Raw genomic sequence first — 27,545 nt, forward strand, 5'->3', positions numbered from 1 at the left:
CTACCAGCGTATGAAACGCGCCAGGCAGAAATAGCCCTGCGTTTGACCAAACGCACTATTTCTCAGATTTCTATAATTAGCTTTCTCAGCCTCATACAAGAAATGTATTCGCCTACGTTATCCACTGACTACGTCAGAGAACAGCGCGGGGCAAGGGAATCCCCAGCACACACAACCAAAAATGCTTGTCTATCACTCCAAAAATGTGTATAATAAACTTGGTATATTATGTAATCTGCTTTTCAATTTTATCCAGGCCGAATCAAAATGAAAACCTCATTCTATCTTAGATTCCACGCAGGGGGCTCCAATATGTCGTGTCTTTGACTATGCCAGATTAATTGCTATGACATGCTATTCTATAAAATAATTTCTCCGTAATTAATATTACCTGATTGAACTAATCATGTAAATATGAATTAACTAGAGGGACACCACGAAATAATATTTATAGAGCTGTTATCTTTCGAATAAACTCTTAAAGATTTAGTAATATTTTCCTAAATAGCAGTCACATTAATCGTCATTTTATTCAGTCTCATCTGAAAGTTGTAAGTCCTTGATTATCTGCAAGAATCCTGGCTAACAAGTTGAATCAGCAATACAAAATTGGGTTTAATTATTTATTTACTAAATACCTAACTAATCACACAGAAACACACATACACAATTAAATCATAACTTGATCACAAATTACGTCATACAGAAAAACGTCCCTAGCGGGCAGAATCGATATGACAGCTTGTTACACAAAGGAAAGGGGGGGAGTCCTAGTGAAAGCGAGGGAGACTTGAGCATAGGCGAGCTGTGCTATCGTAAATCTTATCTTATGCATTCTAAATTACCGCCATTTGAAGAGGAAAATGCAATGAATATTTACTCTGAGCTGCGCTTCAGTAGGTTGGTGGTAGATGGCCCGTGTCGCCAACCCGAGTCCTCTGTCCTTTGAAGAATGTCTCTGGTAGTCACGGGAACACGTTGTGTGTATTAGACGGGATACTTGGACTGTCCTTCCGAACCTGCGTTTAGCTGTTGCTAACTCCAAGGCTAGGAGATATCACTTCTGTAGTGAATACAAGTTCAAAGTTCATACCATTCACAATCAAAGTCCATGCTGATGTTGGCTTCATCTATAGTGATTATCTGAACCATTCTGACACTGGATCGTCATCCTAGCGTACCCGGAACAGGAAGTTATATTCTTGTTTATGGCTTTATATAGTGGAGGGAGAGGGGTGTGTCTGAAAAGTCTATTACCCAGGTCTCTTCACAGGGGCGGGCCCCTGGTTGAGCAGAAGCCAAATTTATGAAAACACAGATCTCTCATTTGGAAGGTAAAATTACATTTCACCTCTTCACAAACAATGTCATATTCAAACATTTGAATTAAACAACAATTCCATGTGAATCCGATACCTCTGACGTTTAGACTTTTCACAGTAGCGTTTATGTCATTCTATCATTGATGAGAATGTGTCAGAGGGCAACCGAACTGACATAATATACCTTAAGTACCACCGCATATGTACAGTTGGTTGGATTACCAGAATATAGTTCATTACCCCCAACTTCTGATGTTACCCAGAATCTCTATGTTAACCCATGGGTTTCCTTATGTCACATCAGTTATAGTAGGGAGAGAGAAAAAGGGGGAAAGAGGTATTTATGACTGTCATAAACCTACCCCCACTGCCAACGTCATGACACTATGGACAACCAACAAAATTACATTTTATCTATGGCAATTTTAATGCACAGAGATACCGTGATGAGATCCCATTGTTGTGCCATTCATCAGCCACCATCACCTCATGTTTCAGCATGATAATGCACGGTCTCATGTTGCAAGGATCTATACACAATTCCTGGAAGCTGAAAATGTCCCAGTTCTTCCATGGCCTGTATACTCACTAGACATTGAGCATGTTTCCCGCCTGTATCCAGCAACTTCGAACAGCGATTGAAGAGGAGTGGGAAAACATTCCACAGGCCACAATCAACAGCCTGATCAACTCTATGAAGGAGATGTTTTGTGCTGTTTGAGGCAAATGGTGGTCACACCAGATACTGACTGGTTTTCTGATCTACCTTTTTTTTAGGTATCTGTGACCTATTTTTTAGGTATCTGTGACCTATTTTTTAGGTATCTGTGACCTATTTTTTAGGTATCTGTGACCAACAGATGCATATATGTATTCCCAGTCATGTCAAATCCATAGATTGGTGCCTAATAAATCTATTTCAATTGACTTATTTCCTTATATAAACTGTAAATCTTTGAATTGTTGCATGTTGCGCTTATATTTTTGTTCAGTATACTGTATATTGACATTCCAAAGTAGTATCAGTTTGGCCCAAAGATATGATTGACTTAGTCTACAGGAGTTGATGCTGATGCATCTCTTCCAAAGGAAACAAACACGGTACAGACCAGAGGAGGCTGGTGGGAGGAGCAATAGGAGGACAGGATCATTGTAATGGCTGGAATGGAATTAATGGAACAGAGTCAAAAGTGGTTCCCACATGTTTGATGTGTTTGATAGCATTCTATTTAATCCATTCCAGCCATTACAATAAGCGTGTCCTCCTATAGCTCCTCCTAAAATCGTCCAGACTCCTCTGGTGCAGACTGCTTTGGTGCAGACTCCTCTGGTGCAGACTGCTCTGGTGCAGACTCCTCTGGTGCAGACTCCTCTGGTGCAGACTCCTCTGGTGCAGACTCCTCTGGTGCAGACTCCTCTGGTGCAGACTGATTGTGAAGTAGGAATTCTGAAATAAATGTCCTCACTGTCAACTGCGTTTATTTTCAGCAAACTTAACATGTGTAAATATTTGTATGAACATAACAAGATTCAACATCTGAGACATAAACTGTTCCACAGACATGTGACTAACAGACATTGAAAAATGTGTCCCTGAACAAAGGAGGGGTCAAAATCAAAAGTAACAGTCAGTATCTGGTGTGGCCACCAGCTGCATTAAGTATTGCAGTGCATCTCCTCCTCATGGAATGCACCAGATCTGCCAGTGCTGTGAGATGTTACCCCACTCTTCCACCAAGGCACCTGAAAGTTCCCGGGACATTTCTGGGGGGAATGGCCCTAGCCCTCACCCTGCGATCCAACAGGTCCCAGACATGCTCAATGGGATTGAGATCCGGGCTCTTCGCTGGCCGTGGCAGAACCCTGACATTCCTGTCTTGCAGGAAATCACTCACAGAAGGAGTAGTATGGCTGGTGGCATTGTCATGCTGGAGGGTCATGTCAGGATGAGCCTGCAGGAAGGGTACCACATGAGGGAGGAGGATGTCTTCCCTGTAACACACAGCGTTGAGATTGCCTGCAATGACAACAAGCTCAGTCCGATGATGCTGTGACACACCGCCCGAGACCATGACGGACCCTCCACCTCCAAATCGATCTGGCTCCAGAGTACATGCCTCGGTGTAACGCTCATTCCTTCGACGATAAACGCGAATCCAACCATCACCCCTGGTGAGACAAAACCTCAACTCATCTGTGAAGAGCACTTTTTGACAGTCCTGTCTGGTCCTGTGAGGGGTGGTTTAGTGCCCATAGGCGATGTTGTTGCCGGTGATGTCTGGTGAGGACCTGCCTTACAACAGGCTTACAAGTCCTCAGTCCAGCCTCTATCAGCCTATTGTGGACAGTCTGAGCACTGATGGAGGGATTGTGCGTTCCTGGTGTAACTCGGGCAGTTGTTGTTGCCATTCTGAACCTGTCCCACAGGTGTGATATTCGGATGTACCGATCCTGTGCAGGTGTTGTTACACGTGGTCTGCCACTGCGAGGACAATCAGCTGTCCGACCTGTCTTCCGGTAGCGCTGTCTTAGGCGTCTCACAGTACGGACATTGCAATTTATTGCCCCGGCCACATCAACAGTCCTCATGCCTCCTTGCAGCATGTCTAAGGCACGTTCACGCAGATGAGCAGGGACCCTGGGCATCTTTCTTTTGGTGTTTTTCAGAGTCAGTAGAAAGACCTCTTTAGTGTCCTAAGTTTTCATAACTCTGACCTTAATTGCCTACAGCTTACAGACGAGCTGTTAGTGTCTTAATGACCGTTCCACAGGTGCATGTTCATTAAGTGTTTATGGTTCATTGAACAAGCATGGGAAACAGTGTTTAAACCCTTTACAATGAAGATCTGTGAAGTTATTTGGATTTTTACAAATTATCTTTGAAAGACAGGGTCCTAAAAAAGGTAAAAACATTTTTTGCTGAATGTATTACAAATATTTGGTTTGAGGCAACTCAATGACAATATTGATCAGCTTTTGGAGAGCTCAGCGCTTTCCTATCAAAGCTGATTGATCAGCTAAGAAATATGAATGTCACTACCATTCATCTCTATTTGGTTTTCATATTGCAGTTAGAGGATGATGAATTATCCTTTGTCCACATGTCTGTCAGTATTGTCACAAGCCGGCTCATAGCCTGTGACAAAAATGAGGGGACACGAACAACAGGTATAGGCCAATTAAAAGTGTTCTTTATTATAAACAAAACTATTAACTTTAAACTAAGAAAAAGGAATGAGGTGTGGAAGTATCATAATGTAAGGTGTATGTAAAGTGCATGGATGCGTGAATATGTGTGTGTGAAGATGACTGAGTGAAAACTATGCAAAACTACAAAGGAACAAACAAAACAGGATCATACCTGGAGGAGCAGAGAGAGAGAGAGAGAGATTAGTGAAGCAGCAGTTTAAATACCCTGAGCCCAGGTGACTCCAATCACTAATGACCCTCCTCTGCCTGCAGGAGGAACCGCCCCCTGCACTGCAGAGGAGGAGCCGTGATAGTATGATGTGGCCAAACATGCTTACTGAGATTTAAATGAGGCTATACACCCTTCTTGGCACAGAAAGATGTGGATGATGTGATGACATTGATCGCGGCGCTGGAATCCTTGTTGGATTAATAATTCAGGGATGCTGAAGACCCCATTGATCATTAATTAGGGGTGTTAATAGTGATGGGTTTTGATGGATGTTTGGGCGGAGGAAGAGCCAGTATTCTGATCACAGAACACATGTCACCAGCTGAGAGGGAAAGGGCATTCTCCAGTACCCACACTGATCCATTCTCCAGTACCCACACTGATCCATTATCCAGTACCCACACTGATCCATTCTCCAGTACCCACACCGATCCATTATCCAGTGCCCACACTGATCCATTCTCCAGTACCCAGACTGATCCATTCTCCAGTACCCACACTGATCCATTCTCCAGTGCCCACACTGATCCATTATCCAGTGCCCACACTGATCCATTCTCCAGTACCCACACTGATCCATTATCCAGTGCCCACACTGATCCATTATCCAGTACCCACACTGATCCATTCTCCAGTGCCCACACTGATCCATTCTCCAGTACCCACACTGATCCATTATCCAGTACCCACACTGATCCATTCTCCAGTACCCACACTGATCCATTATCCAGTGCCCACACTGATCCATTATCCAGTACCCACACTGATCCATTCTCCAGTACCCACACTGATCCATTCTCCAGTACCAACACTGATCCATTATCCAGTACCCACACTGATCCATTATCCAGTACCCACACTGATCCATTCTCCAGTACCCACACTGATCCATTCTCCAGTACCCACACTGATCCATTCTCCAGTACCCACACTGATCCATTCTCCAGTACCCACACTGATCCATTCTCCAGTACCCACACTGATCCATTCTCCAGTGACCACACTGAATCATTCTCCAGTGCCCACACTGATCCATTCTCCAGTGTCTAGACAAGGGGCCGTATGTATCAACTGTCTCAGAGTAGGAGTGCTGATTTAGTATCAGGTCTCCCAAGACATGTCATTTTATTTATTGCCTAAACTGCCTAAACTGATCTTGAATAAGCACTCTTAGATACTTGGTACATACTCCAGAGTATATACACTTGGCTCCAGAGTATATACACTACCGGTCAAAAGTTTTAGAACACCTACTCAAGGATTTTTCTTAATTTTTACAATTTTCTACATTGTAGAATAATAGTTAGGTCATAAAAACTATGAAATAACACACATGGAATCATGTAGTAACCAAAAAAGTGTGAAACAAATCAAAATATATTTTATAGTTGAGATTCTTCAAATAGCCACCCTTTGCCTTGATGACAGCTTTGCACACTCTTGGCATTCTCTCAACCAGCTTCACCTGGAATGCTTTTCCAACAGTCTTGAAGGAGTTCCCACATATGCTGAGAACTTGTTGGCTGCTATTCCTTCACTCTGCGGTCCGACTCATCCCAAACCATCTCAATTTGGTTGAGGTCAGGGGATTGTGGAGGCCAGGTCATCTGATGCAGCACTCCACTGTCCTTCTTGGTAAAATAGCCCTTACACAGCCTGGAGGTGTGTTGGGTTATTGTCCTGTTGAAAAACAAATGATAGTCCCACTAAGCCAAAACCAGATGGAATTCCGTGTCGCTGCAGAATGCTGTGGTAGTCATGCTAGTTAAGTGTGCTCTGAATTCTAAATAAATTACAGACAGTGTCACCAGCAAAGCACCCCCACACCATAACACCTCCTCCTCCATGCTTTACGGTTGGAACAACACATATGGAGATCATTCGTTCACCCACACGCGTCTCACAAAGACACGGCGGTTGAAACCAAAAAATCTCACATTTTGACTCCAGACAAAAGGACAAATTTCCACCGGTCTAATGTCCATTGCTCATGTTTCTTGGCCCAAGTAAGTCTCTTCTTCTTATTGGTGTCCTTTAGTTGATGTTTTTTTTTAAAGCAATTCGACCATGAAGTTCTGATTCACACAGTCTCCTCTGAACAGTTGTTGATGTTGAGATGTCTGTTACTTGAACTCTGTAAAGCATTTATTTGGGCTGCAATTTCTGAGGCTGGAACTAATGAATTTATCCTCTGCAGCAGAGGTAACTCTGGGTCTTCCATTCCTGTGGCGGTCCTCATGAGAGCCAGTTTCATCATAGCGCTTGATGTTTTTTGGGACTGCACATGAAGAAACTTTCCAAGTTCATGAAATGTTCCGTATTGACTGACCTTCATGTCTTAAAGTAAGGATGGACTGTCATTTCTCTTTGCTTATTTGAGCTGTTCTTGCCATAATATGGTAGGGCTATCTTCTGTATACCACCCCTACCTTGTCACAACACAACTGATTGCCTCAAATGCATTAAGAAGGAAAGAAATTCCACAAATTAACTTTTAACAAGGCACACCTGTTAATTGAAATGCATTCCAGGTGACTACCTCATGAAGCTGGTTGAAAGAATATCACGATTGTGCAAAGCTGTCATCAAGACAAAGGGTGGCTATTTGAAGAATCTCAAATATAAAATATATTTTGACTTGTTAAACACTTTTTTCGTTACTACATGATTCCATGTGTGCTATTTCATCGTTTTAATGTCCACTATTATTCTACAATGTATAAAAAAATAAAAAAATAAAGATAAACCCTTGAATGAGTAGGTGTTTTAAAACTTTTGACCGGTAGTGAAGGTCTACAATACCATGGTGCCAACAGCAGCAGGATACAGCCTTCATTTGTGGCGACTCAAACAGTGGTACATGTTTTTTGTGACAAACTATAGCTTGAGGTTTTGTTTTGGGATCTTTTCTGGGACAGAGCTGAAGAGGATCTGTTTGGCTAGGTCGGGCGACACGGCTCTGTGAACTCTGTGATTGGTCGGAGTAGCCATGTTGTCGTGAGTGCTCTGCTGTGGTCAGTTTGTGTCTGTTAATGTCATTTCCCCAGATTGATGAAGTGTTGATTGATGTGATTCTCTCCTGCACACACACACACCCACACACGCACACCTTTATGACCTCTGGCTTGTATGTTTTGAGGATCAACATTATGGTGATTTTGCTCTTATTTCCTCTTCGTCAGGTATTATGAGAGCTGTCACCTCTGTAGTGGATATCAGATCTCTGTCTGCTGTAAGCTCTGTGGATCTATGGGCTTATAGTATCAAATCAAAGAACCTTACAAGGCACCAGTCAGCAGGGGGACTAGCTACTCGCTGGGTGGAACTCAATATGTCACTGTTATTATCTGGATGTCAAAATTCAATGAAAGCCCTCTAAGGGTGCACAACATGATTTTTGTGTGTGAAAATTTTACATAGGCCTTACTTAATGTTAGTCTCACCTGTTCTCCTAACTACCCCTTCACTGCTAACCACACCCTCTTACATTCATCCCCACAATTTCATTTAGACTAGCTTCCTCATTGTCATATTCACACTACACATAGACCTGTACCTATCCATACACTCATTATCCCTTGTAATCGTATTATACTATTAATATTTAAAGTCATTGTGTTAACCTTTCACCCACCTATACCATACCTATACCACTTCATTCAATTCATCAGTACTGTATGTATGGTACTCATACATTGACCTTCAGTTCAATCTGCTTTCTACATTGCTCACATTTTTCATGTGAATGCATACTTATCGTAACCTGTAATACAAAGGAGTTACACATTACACATATTCATATTCATCACCTACTCCCTCTGTCACGTCTTCGCATTAATCTGTCCAGTCTGATTCATCTTCTTCTTTCACATTCACATGGTCGGTCAGTCGTTTAGTCATTCACTCGCTTCTCTTCTCTCCTCTTTCTTTCAATTGAGCCACAGAGACATTCTCTTCTCAGCAAGAAACGGTGCTTCTCTCATGTGAACGGAGCGATTCCGAAAGCTCAGGATTCCAATTATAGTACATCCCGATTAACTGATGCTTATTAATTCCCTCCAACTCATTATGGCATGCAAAATAGAGCTCTCCCACGAGAAGAATACTAATGAGAGAGAGGAGAGAAACTTTTCCTGACTTGTGTCTTGTTGCTGCTTCTGCAAGTGTCCCGGTCCTCTTTAGTTGCTGCTCTGCAAGGGTCCCGGTCCTCTTTAGTTGCTGCTCTGCAAGGGTCCCGGTCCTCTTTAGTTGCTGCTTCTGCAAGTGTCCCGGTCCTCTGTTTAGTTGCTGCTCTGCAAGGGTCCCGGTCCTCTGTTTAGTTGCTGCTTCTGCAAGTGTCCCGGTCCTCTGTTTAGTTGCTGCTTCTGCAAGCGTCCCGGTCCTCTGTTTAGTTGCTGCTTCTGCAAGCGTCCCGGTCCTCTGTTTAGTTGCTGCTTCTGCAAGCGTCCCGGTCCTCTGTTAAGTTGCTGCTTCTGCAAGTGGCCTGGTCCTCTGTTTAGTTGCTGCTTCTGCAAGCGTCCCGGTCCTCTGTTTAGTTGCTGCTTCTGCAAGCGTCCCGGTCCTCTGTTTAGTTGCTGCTTCTGCAAGCGTCCCGGTCCTCTGTTAAGTTGCTGCTTCTGCAAGTGGCCTGGTCCTCTGTTTAGTTGCTGCTTCTGCAAGTGGCCTGGTCCACTGTTTAGTTGCTGCTTCTGCAAGTGTCCTGGTCCACTGTTTAGTTGCTGCTTCTGCAAGTGGCCTGGTCCTCTGTTTAGTTGCTGCTTCTGCAAGTGGCCTGGTCCTCTGTTTAGTTGCTGCTTCTGCAAGTGTCCCGGTCCTCTGTTTAGTTGCTGCTTCTGCAAGTGTCCCGGTCCTCTGTTTAGTTGCTGCTTCTGCAAGTGTCCCGGTCCTCTGTTTAGTTGCTGCTTCTGCAAGTGGCCCGGTCCTCTGTTTAGTTGCTACTTCTGCAAGTGTCCCGGTCCTCTGTTTAGTTGCTACTTCTGCAAGTGTCCCGGTCCTCTGTTTAGTTGCTGCTTCTGCAAGTGGCCCGGTCCTCTGTTTAGTTGCTACTTCTGCAAGTGTCCCGGTCCTCTGTTTAGTTGCTACTTCTGCAAGTGTCCCGGTCCTCTGTTTAGTTGCTGCTTCTGCAAGTGTCCCGGTCCTCTGTTTAGTTGCTGCTTCTGCAAGTGTCCCGGTCCTCTGTTTAGTTGCTACTTCTGCAAGTGTCCCGGTCCTCTGTTTAGTTGCTGCTTTTTGAGTTTTATAGTATGAGTAAATAAACCATCAAATCTACTGACAGCTTCCTCTGACAGACCGACAGACTGTGAGCCAACGGGGCAGGCCAGGGGGCTAACCCAAACAAAACACTTCAATCTCCCGCCGCTGTGCTCCAGCGCTCCCCAAGGGCTTGATTGATTGATCCGCCGGCCAATCAGGGCACATTGATCTAAGAGTTCCACCCACTCCCCTCACAAGCATCTCCGGCAGCCATTCATCTGTTGGCTGTCAGATGAATTCACTGGAGGGCCGTTGGCTATATAGCCAGCACTTTTAAACACACTTTCCACTCCAGTCTTTCTGAAGAGAGTGCATCACTCTACAGTACATTACAGGAGTTTCTCTTACAATAGTACATCCCCCTGGATCAGATTCCTGTTGGAAACTGTCCAAGCCTTAACGTGTCTGAAAGCTTTTGCTTCAGTCATGTGTCAGTGTTAAAAGTACCCCCATAGCCTGAGTCAAAAAGTACCCCCAGCTGATGTGATTTGCAAAATATCTGCCTCATTTTATTGTCAATAGTAAGGTCTCGATGGACTTGATGGAATTATAATTTCTATATCTTTTCTATATCTTGTGAATTGTATTTGATTAACCTTTCTATTTAAATTAGGAGATTGTTGAATTATGAGTAAAAGACAGAACAGGATAATCACACACAAGTGTATATGTAATGAGTCAAGAACAATCCTCTCAACATTAATGTGATTTCATCAACCACGTTGTTCAATTACTGTACTAACCAACTGTCTCTTGTTTTCAGGAGGAATATTTGAGTCCATTGAGTCGGGGCCGTCGGGTGCCGAGGAACTAGCCTTTAAATTTGCTCTAAATACAATCAACAGGAACAGAACCCTACTGCCAAACACAACGTTAACATACGACATCCAGCGGATAAACATCTACGACAGCTTCGAAGCCTCCAGAAAAGGTCAAGTGTTATGAATACAATTCAGAAAGCTGCATTCACACCCAGAATCATGACTGGTGCTGGTCTCCTGCAACAATATTAATAGATATTCAATATTCAAGTGTTAAAATATACAAATATTCATCTGACGTTTGCTTGCTATTTGTGTGACTCTCCTATCTTATTTAGCATTGTTAGTGCATTTCCACCCACCCAGTGAATGTGGGCTCATGCGTAGTTCATTGGTTGGATTGGGACAATTATAATCAGGCGTAGAAAGAGTATTGCCGCATCTCAAATGGCAACCTATTCCCTTTAGGCTTTATAGTGCACTACTTTTGATTAGGGCTCATCGGGCTGCCCCATAGGAATCTGGTCAAAAGTAGTGCCCTATATGGGAATAGGTTGCTGTTTGGAATGCATCCATTGTCTGTGCAGTTGAAACGTAAACCAAGACAATTGATTGGTTTCTGCTAAGGACTCAGCAGTAATACTAATTCACAGAGCTGGTTGTCTCCCTGGAGACAGGTTTATAAACTGCAATAATCTATAGTTTTACTGGTTGCATTAGGCTTGACATTTCAAAGGCTGCATCTAAAATGGCACCCTTTTTCCGATTTAAGTGCACTACTTTTGTCCAGCGTCCATAGGGCAACCCCATAAAGGTCTGTTCAAAAGTAGAACACTATTGGGAAAAGGGTGCTTTTTCATACGCATCCAAAGTGTCTTATTGATTACTGGCCATTATATCCTTTTTCTGTGATTGAAGCGTTTTCTCCTTTCATCAAAATAAGTCATTTAATGCAGAATGTTGTTGTTACAAACGGTTGCCAATCGTTTCATATATTATGCAGGCCTACTGTGTATAGATCTTGCTCATACATTTTACACTGTCACTGGCTTCTTTCCAAATATACTTCATGATGGTCATTCAAAACCATACGAACGGACAGCTTGCCTAGTGGAGTGGGAAATCCATGATTTATCCTCCAGGAACTAACAGCAGCATGTCATATAATACTGAATAAACCACTGAATAAAGGACTAACTGAACGTTGTCTCCTCCCCCAGCCTGCGACCAACTATCTCTGGGGGTGGCGGCCATCTTCGGGCCATCCCACAGCTCGTCAGCCAATGCGGTCCAGTCCATCTGTAACGCGCTTGGCGTGCCCCACATCCAGACCAAATGGAAGCACCAGGTGTCTGACAACAGGGACTCCTTCTACGTCAGCCTCTACCCAGACTTCTCCTCTCTCAGCCGGGCCATTCTGGACCTGGTTCACTTCTTCAAGTGGAAGACAGTCACCGTTGTCTATGATGACAGCACAGGTAAGACCCCTGGCCACTTACAGTACCTCACACCTTCATGATCAATGACGACAACACAGCAAGGCTCACATCCTGTCTGTCCAGCCACTATGCCTAGAAAGCATATAAATAGAATGAATAGAACAGGCTTGGAACCACCTCATTGCAGTTCTGTGCCTCATAACTTCACAGTCACAGTAGTCTATGACCACAGAACAGGTTCAGTCACAGGGGTCTATGACCACAGAACAGTTTCAGTCACAGTGGTCTATGACCACGAACAGTTTCAGTCACAGTGGTCTATGACCACAGAACAGGCTCAGTCACAGTGGTCTATGACCACAGAACAGGTTCAGTCACAGTGGTCTATGACCACAGAACAGTTTCAGTCACAGTGGTCTATGACCACAGAACAGTTTCAGTCGCAGTGGTCTATGACCACAGAACAGTTTCAGTCGCAGTGGTCTATGACCACAGAACAGTTTCAGTCACAGTGGTCTATGACCACAGAACAGTTTCAGTCACAGTGGTCTATGACCACAGAACAGTTTCAGTCACAGTGGTCTATGACCACAGAACAGTTTCAGTCACAGTGGTCTATGACCACAGAACAAGCTCAGTCGCAGTGGTCTATGACCACAGAACAGTTTCAGTCGCAGTGGTCTACGACCACAGAACAGTTTCAGTCGCAGTGGTCTATGACCACAGAACAGTTTCAGTCACAGTGGTCTATGACCACAGAACAGTTTCAGTCACAGTGGTCTATGACCACAGAACAGTTTCAGTCACAGTGGTCTATGACCACAGAACAGTTTCAGTCGCAGTGGTCTATGACCACAGAACAGTTTCAGTCGCAGTGGTCTATGACCACAGAACAGTTTCAGTCGCAGTGGTCTATGACCACAGAACAGTTTCAGTCACAGTGGTCTATGACCACAGAACAGTTTCAGTCACAGTGGTCTATGACCACAGAACAGTTTCAGTCGCAGTGGTCTATGGCCACAGAACAGTTTCAGTCACAGTGGTCTATGACCACAGAACAGTTTCAGTCACTGATCACTTATGTACTGTATCTCACACCTTCCATCACCCCTACTTTTTCTCACAGTGATTCCAACAGCTTAGTGAGTTACAGTAGACAGACCATGGTACTGGCCTGGCAGCATAAGGGCTGTGGGTTCGATACTCGGATGGGCCGCATATACTAAATATACAGTATATCCGTCGTTGTCAACAGTTCTGTTCTGCTAAATTACCATATCAAAAAACCCAAAAGGCCATCCACCTTCACCGGTAATATAGACTATGATTATAGTCCTGTACAGTAGAGTAGCCCTGTAGCCCTACCCCCCCATTCGTCCCCAGATGGCCAGTGTTCCAGTGTTACAACAGCAGGCAGCAAACGTCTCAGCGTGCAGGGTACATGTGCCATATGCCAGAGGTCGGGAGGGAGCCAGCCTCAGAACAGGATGTGTGTGTGTGTGTGTGTGCGTTCGTGTGTTAGTCCAGGCTCAGGACAACACTGCCAGGTCTTCACATGCTCTCAGAAACACACTGGGGCTCCATTGGCCAGTATTTTATCACTTAAACCATTTTGCTTTCAATTTAATTAAGTTTAAATCTATTTCCCCAAAAACTACAACCAACTAAACAAAACAAAATAGAAACCAGAGAAGTGTCCAAAACCACTTTTTGCGTAAATGAAAGTTTACAGGTTTCAATATGTTCATCCTGTACCTAATACTTCATATTTTAGATATTGAGTAAGGCAATGCATTGAAATGAATATGCAATGTCTAAATATGGCTTCTCTACGGCCTCTGCATGATGAATCAATGCTTAGGGTAGAGACAGACAGCCCATCTCAGTATGGAATGCAGATCACAATGCATGTAGTGTCACGCCCTGACCTTAGAGAGCCGTTTTATTTCTCTATTTGGTTAGGTCAGGGTGTGATGTGGGGTGGGCATTCTATGTTTTATGTTTCTATGTTTTGGCCGGGTATGGTTCTCAATCAGGGACAGCTGTCTATCGTTGTCTCTGATTGGGATTCATACTTAGGCAGCCTGTTTTGCCACCTTAGGTTGTGGGATGTTGTTTTTGTTAGCTCTGTGAAGCCTACGGAACGTGACGTTTGTTATTCTTTTGTTATTTTGTTTGGTGTTCTGAGTCAATAAAGAATCATGAACACGTGCCACGCTGCACCTTGGTCCACTTCTTCCGACGAGCGTTACATGTAGACCTATCATCTCATCATGGTAACTTTTCTTCTAGTGATAGGTAGGCCTACATTTGCTGCAGCATAGTCTATGCTACACTAATATAAAGACTGAATGCGTGTCTAATTTACCCATGTGCACTGGCTTTCGGGGTCACCTTGGTTTTTAATTGTAAAAGTTATTATTTTAATAATTGCAGCTAAAAACAGCCTATCACTCGAATATCAATGCAGTATTAGCCTTATATTTAGCTAATTAATGATGGATTATGCATAATAAGCTTCTAACTTATAGCCTCTGTCTCTTGTGCAATACGCACACACCTGTGCTCCGCTGGCCTCTCTCCTTAAATAACGCTCCTTAGCTCTTGGAGTCCCATGCAAGAAAAGCTAGACTAGAACAGCTTGCTAGACATCATATATTTCAAAATTAAAATCTAATTCGCTAGCCTATACTTGTAACTTTGTAGTAGGCTGCATATGCTGCACCAGAATCGCATATTCCCTTCTGCTTTATCATGGTTTGAACGATGTGTGTAATTCAAGTCCATTTAATACAGTATAATACAATGAGTACAGTAATACAGTTCACACTGAAAAAGGTTAGCCTACTGGAGCTAGTTTACTTTATTTACCCAACAGAGCATATAGCTAGCTACATTTATATGGGCTTTTACGTTTTTCCTTCGTGCATAATCTGCAGTAGGCTATATCATATATGTATTGGATAATGGCACAATATTTAGGGAATTTTTGGTCTTGGGCTCATTAAATGTCCTTAATGTATGGCTTAAGGACATTTACTCAATATTTAATATATGGCTCATCAGGCTCAGGTAGCATCAGGCTTGAATTTTCATGCTGATCAAAGCTCTAATCAAATCCAGACATATTTATATGCTTTATGATGCTTTTGAAGGACACTTCTGGTTTTGACGGGAAATACCAGGTTACCAGGGAGAAAAGTGATTTATTTTCGGAATGGCACATTTGTAAAATAACGGGAAAATATTCAACCCTACTGTGTGTGTGTATTTGTGTGTCGGCTCAGCCCCGATGTGTCTTCTCTGTCACCTGGAGCTGCATGGTAAATGGTCCAGGAACACAAGGAAAGCACAAAGGACAATGCCCAAGGACTTGTCAGCCCTTCCCCCTCTGAGGGGCCAAAATGTATCTCTCTGTTACAGTATCCAGAGGGCTGACTATTAAATGTGTGAATAATTATATAGTGTCCATGACTCTGAAGGCATATGTATGCATGTACTGTATGTATGATCTCTGTGGTAACTTGTTTATCTGTACAGGGTGAACTCTAAATTACTCTATGCGAAGGGATTTTATGGTCCACTCAGGAATGATGTCTTATTTACATTGGTCTCATCCCCCACGCAAGCCTTTAAATACTGTGACACCCTGGTGGTAAACTTGGTATCGTTTGATTGGTCAATGTGGTTGGTTTTGAGTTGAAAGAGTTACACCTTCAGATGTTATCAATGGAATGAAATGCCTTTGTTCTCTCTCTTATCCTGTATCCAGTCCATGGAGGAAGGTTGTATGATCAATTCTCATTTCCTAGGCTTCTAGGCCTCTGGCCTAATAGGCATCTCTTTGTTCATGCTTTGTCTTCTAAGTAAACCTTAGGATCTATATGCCTAGAAGTATGCTTTGTTAACATCAGTATTGCCTTGTAGACTTTATTCCTTGTATGTGAATCCATTCATTGTACAATGTTAATTAAATATCTGCCTTTGATATAGAGAAATCTCAGACTAATTCTTGTTAGTCAAAGTCAACTTATTGCCTAATGCTTGCTTCTATATTTTAATTATCTTTATGGAGTCAGATATACATTTTAATAGGCTAAATGCATAGTCTTATTACAAGTTGCATGTGAGGTATATATAATACTATTATTACCCCACTACATGTGTGCCCTGCAGGTTTTCTACAGCCCTTGTTCAGAAGGGCTTAGTGTGAGATAGGCATCATTGGGGAAGCATTGATTCTGGCTGATCCATAACACCCTGTTAATGAAGGTGTTAGTGGATGTAGCAGGTTGACACGGGGTGAGCCAATAGATAGTGAATAAATGCATGTGCTCATTGAGCCAAAGGTTGAAGATATCAGGATGAGAAGGAAGGAGACCTGAATGGGATGTTTGGAATGATTCAGGTAATACAATCAAATCAAATCATACTTTATTTGTCACATGCACCAAATACAACAAGTGTAGACCTTGAAATGCTTACTTACAAGCCCTTAACCAACAATGTAGTTCAAGAAGAGATAATAAAATATTTACCAAATAAACTAAAGTAAAATAAAATAAAAAGTAACACAATAACATAACAATAACGAGGCTATATACAGGGGGTACTGGTACTGAGTCAGTGTACAGGTTATAGGTAATTTACTCCTGAGGTGCTGACTTGCTGCACCCTCGACAACTACTGTGATTATTATTATTTGACCATGCTGGTAATTTATGAACATTTGAACATCTTGGCCATGTCCTGTTATAATCTCCACCCGGCACAGCCAGAAGAGGACTGGCCACCCCTCATAGCCTGGTTCCTCTCTAGGTTTCTTCCTAGGTTTTGGCCTTTCTAGGGAGTTTTTCCTAGCCACCGTGCTTCTACACCTGCATTGCTTGCTGTTTGGGGTTTTAGGCTGGGTTTCAGTACAGCACTTTGAGATATCAGCTGATGTAAGAAGGGCTATATAAATACATTTGATTTGATTTGATTTAATTTGTACATGTAGGTGGGGGTGAAGTGACTATGCATAGATAATAAACAGCAAGTAGTAGCAGTGTACAAAACAAATGTGCGTGTGTGTGTGTGGGGGGGGGGGGGGGGGGGGGTCAATGTAATAGTCCGGTGGCCATTTGATTAATTGTTCAGCAGTCTTATGGCTTGGGGGTAGAAGCTGTTAAGGAGCCTTTTGGTCCTAGACTTGGTGCTCAGCTACCGCTTGCCTTGCAGTAGCAAAGAAAACAGTCTATGACTTGGGTGACTGGAGTCTCTGACAATTTTATGGACTTTCCTCTGACACTGCCCATTATATAGGTCCTGGATGGCAGGAAGCTTGGCCCCAGTGATGTACTGGGACGTACTCACTACCCTCTGTAGCGCCTTACGGTCAGATGCCGAGCAGTTGCCATACCAGGCGGTGATGCAACCGGTCAGGATACTCTCAATGGTGCAGCTGTAGAACATTTTGAGGATCTGGGGCCCCATGTCAAATCTTTTCAGTCTCGTGCCATCTTCACAACTGTCTTGGTGTGTTTGGACCATGATAGTTCGTTGGTGATGTGGACACCAAGGAACTTGAAACTCTCGACCCGCTCCACTACAGCCCCGTCGATGTTAATCGGGGCCTGTTTGGCCCGCCTTTTGCTGTAGTCCACGATCAGCTCCTTTGTCTTGCTCACATTGAGGGAGAGGTTGTTGTCCTGGCACCACACTGTCAGTTCTATGACCTCCATATAGGCTGGCTCATCGTTGTCGGTGATCAGGCACTGTTGTGTCGTGAGCAAACTTAATGATGGTGTTGGAGTCATGTTTGGCCACACAGTCGTGGGTGAAAAGGGAGTACAGGAGGGGCCTAAGTACACACCCCTGAGGGGCCCCAGTGTTGAGGATCAGTGTGGCTGACGTGTGGCTACCTACCCTTACCACCTGGGGGCGGCCTGTCAGGAAGTCCAGGATCCAGTTGCAGAGGGAGGTGTTCAGTCCCACAGTCCTTATCTTAGTGATGAGTTTTGTGGGCACTATGGTGTTGAACGCTGAGCTGTAGTCAATGAACAGCATTCTCACATAGGTGTTATTTTTGTCCAGGTGGGAAAGGGCAGTGTGGAGTGCGATTGATTAATCTTCTATTAAACAGGAAAATGTGTAGGCCTGCTTACTTTGCCTGTTTTTTATGTGTGTGAAAACATATTGTCCAACATATTAGATAAGCCCTATATTGCCATGTAATTCTCTCAGAAGGGACTCCTTTATTCTAAGCCATGTTTCATTCACACCCCAATTGCCCTACTGCTGTTGCCTCAGAGTGGAACAGGAAACAGCTTTCTCATTGGGCTGTTTCTCCATGAACCAGAGAGCATAGAAGTAAATCAATACCCACAATGGCCCTCTTCTAACAGATCAACTTTGTAATGGTACAAAGGCAATGGCATCTACACTCTCTGTTGTGGTGGTAGTATTCCTAGCCACACATCACAACGTTATGGGAGTCATGTTACACTGGAGTTGTATTGGGTAGTGAAGGAGAGATGGAGACGGTGGAATGCACCATGGTGCAGGGATAGTGTGGTTACTCCTATAAATATTCCCCCCAGTCCCAGTCCCAGCCTCCCTTCCTTCATTGATGGTGGGAGGGAGAGAGTGACAGTTTAATCAACCTGGCTCTATGTTTATGGCCCGGTTTCCTTGACAACATCCTCCGACTGCAACCGTAGAGGTGGTATACTAGAGGGGTGGTCCCTAAGAGCAAAGAAAGTTTTAACGACCCAATGACCAGCCACTCCATCCAACACCACTGAATAGCCACTCTATAGCCATCACTCTGTTTTCCTCTATATAGCTGTCAGCAAGGATCCCTTCGAGAATTCCTATGGTTGCATTTTATGACAGAACAAAACAATATATATTAAAAAAAACAACACAACAAAAACCATCATTGAAATGTACACCGCATGACTCTTCTGAGGAAAAGGTCATTTACTTTGTGTCAAATGGGTGTAATTCTGTTATGGGAGAGGTTTTGACCCATATCTGCCTGACATTTTTTTGTAATTGTGTTAGTTGAAAGGTCGGCCTAAACCCCAGTGTAGCAAAATGTTTACAGAGGAGTGGCTGATTGCCTTGTTGTAATCAAAAAGGGGTTGTTTTATTTCATTATATTTTTGGCAGAACGATTTGGCATTTGAAAAAAAGGCATTTCTTATTTGCTAGTCTATTTATTTGTGTGTTGTGAGTGTGTTTCCTTGTGTGTGTGCACATACGTCCAAGCGTGCGTCCATCCGTGCGTGTGTGTGCAGTGTGTGTGTGTGTGTGTTTGCTTAGGCTGAGAGACATTTAAGTGTACTTGAGACTGAGTCAAGTTGAGTGGAAGTGATTGGCTCTGGAGTCCCAGGACCCCTTCAGTAATCTGTTTCAATTTGATGTGTGTGAGTGAAAACACACACCAGCCGCACCATTCCCATCATACGCTCCACTACCACACTGCAGATTGTTTAGAAAGGCCCGCTAACTGTCGTTCTACTAAATGCCATGATAATTCAGCTTTGGCTGCATCGGGATAATAGGTACTGCTGTGATGATGTAGCTTGCGAAATGCCATTTTCATAAACGCTGTGATCATTTGGATTTTCCAAGTGATTTTAATCACTTTGGTTGTACTTTTTGCTTCTCTGTTACTGTGCATTGAATTCTGTTGGTCTGGAGAGGTTTTATTTGGTTTTCTCTCAAGTGCTGTATGTTTCATAGTAGGGTCAAAGTACTGTAGTTACTGTAGTTAAAAGGATATCTTCCTAAAATGGGATGTTTTTACAGTGAACAGGAACAATTTTAAAATAGAAATAGACAAAAAAGAATGTGTAGCCTACTTCCACATTTATTTGTTTTTGTAAACTTTTAAGATTGTTTTATTGAACCTGTCACGTCAGTGTTGTTGGTGACATGCAATGTTAATTAAAGTCCACCAGCTGTTTGGAACTCCGACAAGATGTTATTGTGCCGACTACGCCATGCATAGCAACAGACGACCAGATGTTCCAGGGAACTAACTTTAATGAGTCCACATTGTGTTCTTACAACATGGCCGCCCGTCTTCAAACACATAGCAGCTACAGAAGAAAGCATCAGTTAGCAGCACACTCTGGTGTAGTGTCTGTTGCGTCTGTCTAATGATTGGTGTTCCCTGAGGGAAAACTCCTTAAGGCCTTGGTTGTAATGACAGTTGTAACGACAGTTGTAACGACAGTTGTAACGACAGTTGCAACGACAGTTACAACGACAGTTACAATGACAGTTGTAATGAAAGTTGTAATGACAGTTGCAATGACAGTTACAATGACAGTTACAATGACAGTTGTAATGACAGTTGTAACGACAGTAGTAACGACAGTTGCAACGACAGTTACAATGACAGTTGTAATGACAGTTGTAATGACAGTTGCAATGACAGTTACAATGACAGTTACAATGACAGTTGTAATGACAGTTGTAACGACAGCAGTAATGACAGTTGCAATGACAGTTACAATGACAGTTGTAATGACAGTTACAATGACAGTTACAATGACAGTTACAATGACAGTTATAATGACAGTTATAATGACAGTTATAATGACAGTTGCAATGACAGTTACAATGACAGTTACAATGACAGTTGTAACGACAGCAGTAATGACAGTTGCAATGACAGTTGCAACGACAGTTACAATGACAGTTACAATGACAGTTGTAATGACAGTTGCAATGACAGTTACAATGACAATTACAATGACAGTTGTAATGACAGTTGCAACGACAGTTACAATGACAGTTACAATGACAGTTGCAACGACAGTTACGATGACAGTTACAATGACAGTTGTAATGACAGTTGCAATGACAGTTACAATGACAGTTACAATGACAGTTACAATGACAGTTGCAACGACAGTTACAATGACAGTTGTAATGACAGTTGCAATGACAGTTGCAATGACAGTTGCAATGACAGTTACAATGACAGTTGTAATGACAGTTGTAATGACAGTTATAATGACAGTTATAAGCTCAATACATAGAGTAAAGTGGTCCACACTTTATGAGCAGAGAGGAGACGCATGGATGTGTGTATTTCCCACAAAGTGGAATTCTTTCCTTCCATCCTTCCACATTCCTGAACGACTATTAAAACCTTTGACCGGAAACACGTTTTAATCTTTTTTCAATTTGTTCAACACGTTTAATGGAACATAAATAAGGCTGGCGATGCAGAGAGGGCTACATTAACCTTGACCCGCAGATTGTTGGGGAGACGCGTGACTCACACAGCCATTACTCCACTCACTCCTCCCAGCCTCCCGCTTCCCATCATGCAACACTCACTGTGCCATAGATAGACCTCCAGGAGAATCACACAATAGGCTAAAGTGGCTTCTGAAAACAGGCGAGGAGAGGATGTAATTTTAGACAATTGAGAAAGGTATTTCAACATTAGAGCAAAGGGAAGGAGACAAGGACAGGAAACGAGACCATTAGACTATTGAGATACACGCTATATGTAGTTCGACATCGGTGCAGACAAAGGAAAAGAGACAAGGTCAGGACACAAGACTATTGAGATCCACCCACCCTGCTACATCTCTACCTCTGATGGATGATCTGCAATGGAAACTCACCCTATGAGCGGTTCTTCGAGGAAGTTTGGAGCGGAATACTTGAGGAGAGGGTTGCTGCTGGTGCGTCTTCACCTCGCTTCACAGGATATTTATCACAGGGCTGTTCTGTTTTACGCTCAGGAGACTCCCAGACGGCCCCTAATAAACGCTTTGAGTGGATGAAATATTCATGCAGAGTTAAATATGGATCCTGGAGCAGGCAGTCACAAGGCATTAAACACAGTCAATAGAGATCACCACTTCCCTCTCTCCATATTTCTCTCTCCGGATTGCTGTGGTCTCAGGCAGAGTGTTGGGGTGGTGAAGAGGGGTGAATCTGCCAGGTAGAAATAGCACGGGAGACAGCAGAGGAGATAGACAGGGGGTGAGGGTGGAGAGACAGAGGGGGAAGAGAGAGGGAGAGGGGAGAGAGAGATCGCGAGGGGGGAGAGGAAGAGAGATTGAGAGAGAAAGAGGAAGAGAGAGAGTGATGGAGAGTGAGCGGGGGAGAGAGAGGTGGAAAGTGTGTGAGAAAGAGGGAGAGGACGAGAAAGAGGTACTCTGACATGTTGTTTATGATGTGCGAATGCAGCAGTCGGAGATGTCAGGGTGGTTTTACCAATGTTAACTAACTAACTGCTCCTGCAGTGGAAAGCTCTCGCAAAACTAAACACCCCAGCCAGATCGGACCACATTCAAACATCACACACATACACACACACACACACACACACACACACACACACACACACACACACACACACACACACACACACACACACACACACACTCACATACCCCACGTTCACTTTTGTCTGAATTACAAATTTCGACAGAATTGTAGATCGGGATCATAACTCTTTAATTGATTTAACCTCTCTAGGGTATGTGGGACGGTAGCGTCCCACCTCGTCAACAGCCAGTGAAACTGCAGAGCGCCAAATTCAAAACAACAGAAATCCCATAATTGAAATTGCACAAACATACAAGTATTTTACACCATTTTAAAGCTACACTTGTTGTAAATCCAGCCAAAGTGTCCGATTTCAAAAAGGTTTTACGACGAAAGCACACCAAACGATTATGTTAGGTATGAGCCAAGTCACAGAAAAAGACAGCCATTTTTCCAGCTAAAGAGAGCAGTAACAAAAAGCAGAAATAGAGATAAGATTAATCACTAACCTTTGATAATCTTCATCAGATGACACTCATAGGACTTCATGTTACACAATACATGTATTTTTTGTTCAGTAAAGTTCATATTTATATCCAAAAATCTGAGGTTAGGCAAGATGCTAATGTATCACTTGGCAAAAAGCCTGAGAAAATGCAGAGCGCCAAATTAAAATTAATTACTATGAAAATTACTATAAAATCAAACTTTCATTAAATCACACATGAAAGATACCAAATTAAAGCTACACTGGTTGTGAATCCAGCCAACATGTCAGAATTCAAATAAGCTTTTCAGCAAAAGCATACGTTGCTATTATCTGAGCATAGCACCATAGTAAACAAAAGAGAGAAAACATTTCAACCCTGCAGGCGCGACACAAAACGCAGAAATAAAAATATAATTCATGCCTTACCTTTGACGAGCTTCTGTTGTTGGCACTCCAATATGTCCCATAAACATCACAAATGGTCCTTTTGTTCGATTTATTCCGTCGATATATATCCAAAATGTCCATTTATTTGGCGCGTTGATCCAGAAAAACACTGGTTCCAACTTGCTCAAACGTGATGACAAAATATCTCAAAGGTTACCTGTAAACTTTGCCAAAAAATGTCAAACTACTTATGTAATACAACTTTAGGTATTTTTTAACGTTAATAATCGATAAAATCGAAGACGGAATGATATGTGTTCAATACAGGATTAAAACGATATGTAGCATGCCTTCTGTTTGATTGAAGCGCCTGTCCAGGACACCTGGAGTGCCTCGACTTCAAGATGGCCGTATTTCTTCATTACACAAAGGAATAACCTCAACCTATTTCTCTAGACTGTTGACATCTAGTGGAAGCCGTAGGAACTGCAAGCAATTCGCTTAGAAATCTGGTTTCCCAATGAAAACACATTGAAAAGACAGTGACCTCAAAAAAATATATATCTGAATGGTTTGTCCTCGGGGTTTCGCCTGCTAAATAAGTTATGTTATACTCACAGACATGATTCAAACAGTTTTAGAAACTTCAGAGTGTTTTCTATCCAAATCTACTAATAATATGCATATCTTATCTCCTGGGGATGAGTAACTGGCAGTTGAATTTGGGTATGCTTTTCATCCAAACGTGAAAATGCTGCCCCCTACCCTAGAGAAGTTAAGAACAACCGCTTTCCACAAGCGCCTCCATCTGCTTAACATTCACTGTGATCACCATGGGCCTTTGTGGCCGCCAACAAAGCAGCTATTTAAACTAACTGTGACGGTCAGGTAATGAACATTTTGAAACAAGCTGATGTGCAATGAAGTCTAACTAAGGGTTTCTGTTCAAATTGAGAAGGCCAGCTGGTCTTCTTCATAGGCCTTTTGTAGTGCACTACTTTTGACCAGGACATGCACTGTAGGTGCACTAGGAATAGGAAGCCTATTTCAGTCACAGCCATAGTCTGCAGCCATACAGTAGCTACACTGTTTCCTCTCTCTGGCTCATCGTATATGTATTCTGTGGTGTTAGTTAATAATGACCCACAGTGGGCGAGGTCCTCAGCCCTCCATTGTGTCTACTGTGTCCACTTTGTCACGGGCAATGACGCATCATCAGCGTGCGAGAGGGCGCCACCGTGGGGCATCATCATCAGTGTGCGACAGAGTGTTGTAGTGATTTAATGAAGGCTTGGGAACTGGCTGCTGCTCAACACTCAACAACAAGCTGTGAGCTGAGCTCAGCTCACTGCGCTGGTGTCCCATGGTGCTGTGCGCTCAAGTAGAAACAGGAAGTAAACAAATAATGCCATGGGCCAACCAGCTGGGGACTGCCTGTATGGCTGCAGGCTGCAGAGAATAACAACTACATGGTTGTGACTGTGACTGTTACTGTGGCAGGTCTATACAGTACTGAACCGGGGAAAAGATTATTGATTGCACTTGACTGGAAACACTTGTAAGAATTCTTCAGCCATAGTGGCTCTCTGTCCTATATCTCTATGTAGGAATTTAGATGTTAGCGCAATGATATGCTAGCTGTTCCCATATACACTGCTCAAAAAAATAAAGGGAACACTTAAACAACACAATGTAACTCCAAGTCAATCACACTTCTGTGAAATCAAACTGTCCACTTAGGAAGCAACACTGATTGACAATAAATTTCACATGCTGTTGTGCAAATGGAATAGACAAAAGGTGGAAATTATAGGCAATTAGCAAGACACCCCCAATAAAGGAGTGATTCTGCAGGTGGTGACCACTGACCACTTCTCAGTTCCTATGCTTCCTGGCTGATGTTTTGGTCACTTTTGAATGCTGGCGCTGCTTTCAATCTAGTGGTAGCATGAGACGGAGTCTACAACCCACACAAGTGGCTCAGGTAGTGCAGCTCATCCAGGATGGCACATCAATGCGAGCTGTGGCAAGAAGGTTTGCTGTGTCTGTCAGCGTAGTGTCCAGAGCATGGAGGCGCTACCAGGAGACAGGCCAGTACATCAGGAGACGTGGAGGAGGCCGTAGGAGGGCAACAACCCAGCAGCAGGACCACTACCTCCGCCTTTGTGCAAGGAGGAGCACTGCCAGAGCCCTGCAAAATGACCTCCAGCAGGCCACAAATGTGCATGTGTCAGCATATGGTCTCACAAGGGCTCTGAGGATCTCATCTCGGTACCTAATGGCAGTCAGGCTACCTCTGGCGAGCACATGGAGGGCTGTGCGGCCCCACAAAGAAATGCCACCCCACACCATGACTGACCCACCGCCAAACCGGTCATGCTGGAGGATGTTGCAGGCAGTAGAACGTTCTCCACGGCGTCTCCAGACTCTGTCACGTCTGTCACATGTGCTCATGTGCTCAGTGTGAACCTGCTTTCATCTGTGAAGAGCACAGGGCGCCAGTGGCGAATTTGCCAATCTTGGTGTTCTCTGGCAAATGCCAAATGTCCTGCACGGTGTTGGGCTGTAAGCACAACCCCCACCTGTGGACGTCGGGCCCTCATACCACCCTCATGGAGTCTGTTTCTGACCGTTTGAGCAGACACATGCACATTTGTGGCCTGCTGGAGGTCATTTTGCAGGGCTCTGGCATGAATTCAATGTATCAGTGATGAATGATAAAAGTCAGGTGGAGTATTGATAGATGTCTTTTTGGTTTCCTTTTCAAAGGGGAATTCATACTGTTGGGATCCGCTTTCTTCTAGCATCAAGGTCTGTGGTACTGGCTCTGGTAAGATACAGTGTGGCGCAAGAAAATACAGAGCTTTGAGAAAAACATAGATGGTGGAGGTAGAACAGGAGGGATACAGACAAATATTAAGAAATGAGGAAGTGGAATGAAATGTGCAATAGTGCAAAGAAGGGAGAGAAAGAAAGAGGGAGAGGAGGAGGAGGAGGGGAGAGGAGGAGGAGGAGGAGGGGGGAGGAGGGGGGAGGGAGGAGGGAAGAGATGCGAGACAAGTTGACAGATGGATGGATTTCATTAAAATTGGAATGACATTAGACATCTATTCATAGAGCTTCCTTATCTACTACTAATTAAAACCAAGGGAGTCAAATGAATACAGAGTAAAACTTCAATTACCAGAGATACATATTTGTAGTTTATCTTGGAAAATGGGGAGCCTGCACTGTTTGCAACAGAAATGGAATTAACATGACATGTTCAGGGCGGCAGGTAGCCTAGTGGTTAGAGCGTTGGGCCAGTAACCACAAGGCTGCTGGATTGAATCCCCGAGCTGACAAGGTAAAAATCTGTTGTTCTGCCCCTGGACAAGGCAGCTAACCTGTTGTTCCCTGGGTGCCGTGGATGTCGATTAAGGCAGCCCCCTGCACCTCTCTGATTCAGAGGGGTTAAATGCAGAAGACACATTTCAGTTGAAGGCATTCAGTTGTACAACTACTAGGTATCCCCCTTTCCCTATTCAAAATGGTATACGTATTGTACATTGATACATTCCCTCTCACACACTTTCTTTTTTGTCTCTGTGTTTCCTCTCAAGGTCTTATTCGGTTACAGGAGCTCATAAAGGCTCCATCTCGCTACAACATCCGCTTGAAGATCCGCCAGTTGCCAGCGGACACCAAGGACGCAAAGCCTCTCCTCAAGGAGATGAAGAGAGGGAAGGAGTTCCACGTCATTTTCGACTGTGGACACGAAATGGCTGCCGGCATCCTAAAACAGGTGTGTATGAGGAGGGGAAGTGATGTGTGTCTGTGTTTGTGTGTGCATGAGTGAGAAGTCACAATCCCCAGTCAATTCAGACAAGTTTTGTCAAACTGGGTGCAAAGTATGTTTTTTGTACATTTCCTTGAAAGAAGGAACGTCCTCTAAGGTCCTTTCAGTCATGCAGGATATCAGCTAAACATGAAACAGAAAGAGAGGATGCTTTGTACTGACTCAATTAAAAACATTCATATTCCTCCTCCTGCTTCCAGGATGTATCAAATATTAAAGATAACATGACTCACCCTGGCACTCACTCTTTCTCCCTCACTCTCTCCCGCTTGCCTTTTTTAATCAGTGTGGTAGCTGGTGATTGGTTATGAAGGTCAAGGACACCTATCATTAGCTAGTGGCATGTG

The 27,545-nt window shown here is 43.5% G+C and overlaps 1 protein-coding gene across 1 annotated transcript in view; it reads left to right on the forward strand.

The window, feature by feature from the left end:
* LOC120031313 (glutamate receptor ionotropic, kainate 2) overlaps positions 1-27,545 on the forward strand; it is a 284,742-nt gene that overhangs the window by 82,794 nt on the left and 174,403 nt on the right. Inside the window, exons 2-4 of the mRNA XM_038977019.1 lie at positions 10,760-10,927; positions 11,978-12,235; positions 26,963-27,144. Of these exons, the coding sequence (XP_038832947.1) occupies positions 10,760-10,927; positions 11,978-12,235; positions 26,963-27,144 (608 nt within the window). The remainder of the gene's footprint in view (positions 1-10,759; positions 10,928-11,977; positions 12,236-26,962; positions 27,145-27,545) is intronic.

The sequence above is a fragment of the Salvelinus namaycush genome, chromosome 37, assembly GCF_016432855.1.
Source record: "Salvelinus namaycush isolate Seneca chromosome 37, SaNama_1.0, whole genome shotgun sequence".
Taxonomy (NCBI): Eukaryota; Metazoa; Chordata; class Actinopteri; order Salmoniformes; family Salmonidae; genus Salvelinus; species Salvelinus namaycush.